Source organism: Camellia sinensis, chromosome 1 (genome assembly GCF_055761805.1).
Source record: "Camellia sinensis isolate YWXY chromosome 1, ASM5576180v1, whole genome shotgun sequence".
Lineage (NCBI taxonomy): Eukaryota > Viridiplantae > Streptophyta > Magnoliopsida > Ericales > Theaceae > Camellia > Camellia sinensis.
In genome coordinates this window covers 252,981,512-252,984,306 of record NC_138961.1, presented here as the reverse complement: position 1 = coordinate 252,984,306, position 2,795 = coordinate 252,981,512, and the positions used below count along the sequence as shown (strand labels likewise).

The window sequence follows — 2,795 nt, the reverse complement described above, 5'->3', positions numbered from 1 at the left end:
GCCTTTAGAGTTGATCATCTAAATTAAATTAGTTAGACGATAGGTATTTTTATACAGAGATGTTAACGTGGTGATAATGTCTTAAGATGATTGTACATTTCCGCACAATTTGAAATATTTTATATGACATAGCAAGCAACCACTAGTGCATTGAACCTCAATAACCCTGAGATTGTTTTGTTCATACTATTAATTAACACCTGAAAGAAAGAGGTTAAGAGTCCTAACATTTCAATATGTCATGCCCATTGTAATCTGATGATATGCCCATACTAATCTGATGATGTGCCATCGATGCTGTTTGATCCTGATTTCTAAAAGTGAATTTATCCTTTTTGTCTGTAATTTTGAAGATTGCAACAATTTGTCGCCTCCACAGAGTAGCTTCATAGCTCTTAAATCTAAGATTGATCTTCCATCTTTCCTGTAAAAATACTATATACCTTCCACTTTTTTATTGTGTATATTGAAATTGTGATTTGTCATTAAACTGCGAGAAAAGCCTTAATTAAATTATAAAGAGGAACATGTTTGACACAAAATGTTGCAGACAATGATCTGAAGATTTTAACACTGAAAATTTTGCAGGCTTTGTTGATTAAAATCCTAAATGAAACTTAAAAGAAACCTAAAAAAATAAAAATAAAAATAAAAAAAAGGCATTTACAGCATTTTACTTTGCTCAGATTCCTTCCTGCTTTGCTGGGGACTTAGACTTGAGGTTGTGGACAGTCATGACCGTAAGCAACAAGTAGCATACGACAATCAAGTAAGAAAACCCGACAGACAGTGCCACTTTGTTGCAGAATTTGCTCACTTGACCACATATTGGAATCCAGCCAACGCGGCTCAATCCCGCACGAGACACAACGCTGATAGCAGTGGCTGCTCCACATCCCGCCATCATCAGCATAGCCATAGCCTGACATAACAAACAATCCCAACCAACAAATCAACATTGCGATCAATTGTTAGACAGCAATCGAAAAAGCAAGAAAAATGGATACAGTTTGATTTTTACCAGATCATGCAAAAACACAATGAAAAAACTCTGCTGGAGATTTGATCTCGGGCCACTCAACAAGAACACGAAGATTAGTGATAGCACTGAGCAAGCACACACAACAATATCTGCACCAAGAATGAACCTGAAAAACAATCCAAAGAGATTGATGAGTTTTGTGTGTGTTTGTTGAGTTTTCATTGGGGAGCAGTGTCGGATTATGAGTAATCATTTTGTTTACCTCAATGCAGACGTGTAGTTATAACGAGCCTCCATCACAAAAATGTCTGCGATTATTAGAGCTTCATGGCTGTGGAGCATGGTTACTATGGCAGCCGATGTGAGTGCAATGGAAAGAAGTCTGAGAGTGAATTGGGCATTGAAGAAGGCTCTCTCAGGTAGGCTTGACATGGTGAATGAATAGAATACTAAGGAAGGATTTTGACTTGGTGAATTTGGAAGATTTAAGTATTCACTTTTTGTAATGGGCTTAAAAAGGCCACCCTGATTTGCAAATCTCAAGGAAGACTTTTACGGAGAGCAATAATACTAACTATCATGGAAAGTCTTTCATGAAAATAATTATGAAAGATTTGTGACCTTTAAATTATACTTAGAATAAAGTATCATATACTAATCAAGGTAATCTAAGAGTCACAAATCTTTCATGATTATTTTCATAAAAAAATTTTCTTGATTCCTAACATTTCTCGAGAATGATATCTCCCCAAAATGGGAATTTGTATTTAAGAGGGTGAAAAAATGAAAGTTATTATGTAGGATTTTATTGATTCACTATGTATAAAATTGAAATTATTATACTTCCTTTTTTAATAAAAATTTGTAATATAAAAAATATATAATCATTTTAAGCACAATTAACTAATATATTTAAATCACTCGTTAACAAAATAAAACCCATTAGAATGAACGATAAACTTGGTCAATACAAAGTATTTTTTTTTTAAAAACACTAGTCTTCTTAAATTTTATTGTTTTGATGTTGTTCTTGCCATTGACTCGTGCGATGGAAATGATTATACACAAAAGTTAGAAATTTCAAATAATTTACAAAAAAATCCTACTAGACACTTGCATGGCTGTAAGTCCAACACTATGTAAATCTCACATGCATGTGACTCTCATTATTACATTACATATATGCATTTATAAATATTTATGTCGTGAATTGTAACAGTTACTTACTTAGAGGGTGTTTGTAATGATATAAATAAATATATTTTTTAACGTTTTACGAAAAGATAAGTATAAAAGTATAGAAGTGCTTTGACTTAAAAAAGATAAAAAAATTTTAAAAAAAAAAAATTGTAGAAAATGCCAAATAGTATCTTAGTTGTTAGACAACGGAAGGACAAGTACAATTGCCAACATTATTGCCACATACGTCCCATCTCTTAATTTATATATATGTGATAGAAATGTAATTAACCTATTAGCAGCAGCAGCAGCAACAACAACAACAAAAAAAAAAAAAATCTTGCACAAATTTGTAAATTTTATTAACAGTTATGATTGTGCCTAAATTATATACCAACTATAGTATAAAAATGATAAGTATAACATTATTGTATTTTTAATCAAGAACTGAAAGAATAAGAGTTTTTGGCCTAATGATTGTGCAACGCCACATGTGATGAAATTTGGAGATGCTGCTGTGCGGGGGTGTGCAGCAGTATCTGTTGTGCAGTGAAATTGGTTCATTTTGAGGGTCATTTTGATAATTCGAACCGTTCACATTTTAGAATACATCAAATAGAATATGCTTGAAAAA

At 32.4% G+C, this 2,795-nt stretch overlaps 1 protein-coding gene across 1 annotated transcript; it reads right to left on the bottom strand.

Moving 5' to 3' along the window:
- Window positions 1-478: 478 nt before the first annotated feature.
- Window positions 479-1,713, bottom strand: LOC145789446 (CASP-like protein 1F2). Its single transcript, XM_082866014.1, has 3 exons — window positions 1,245-1,713; window positions 1,022-1,148; window positions 479-922 (listed from the first exon to the last, which is right to left on the bottom strand). The coding sequence occupies exons 1-3, from the start codon at window positions 1,412-1,414 to the stop codon at window positions 683-685; spliced, it is 537 nt and encodes a 178-aa protein (XP_082722140.1). The 5' UTR covers window positions 1,415-1,713; the 3' UTR covers window positions 479-682.
- Between the last annotated feature and the right edge of the window lie 1,082 nt (window positions 1,714-2,795).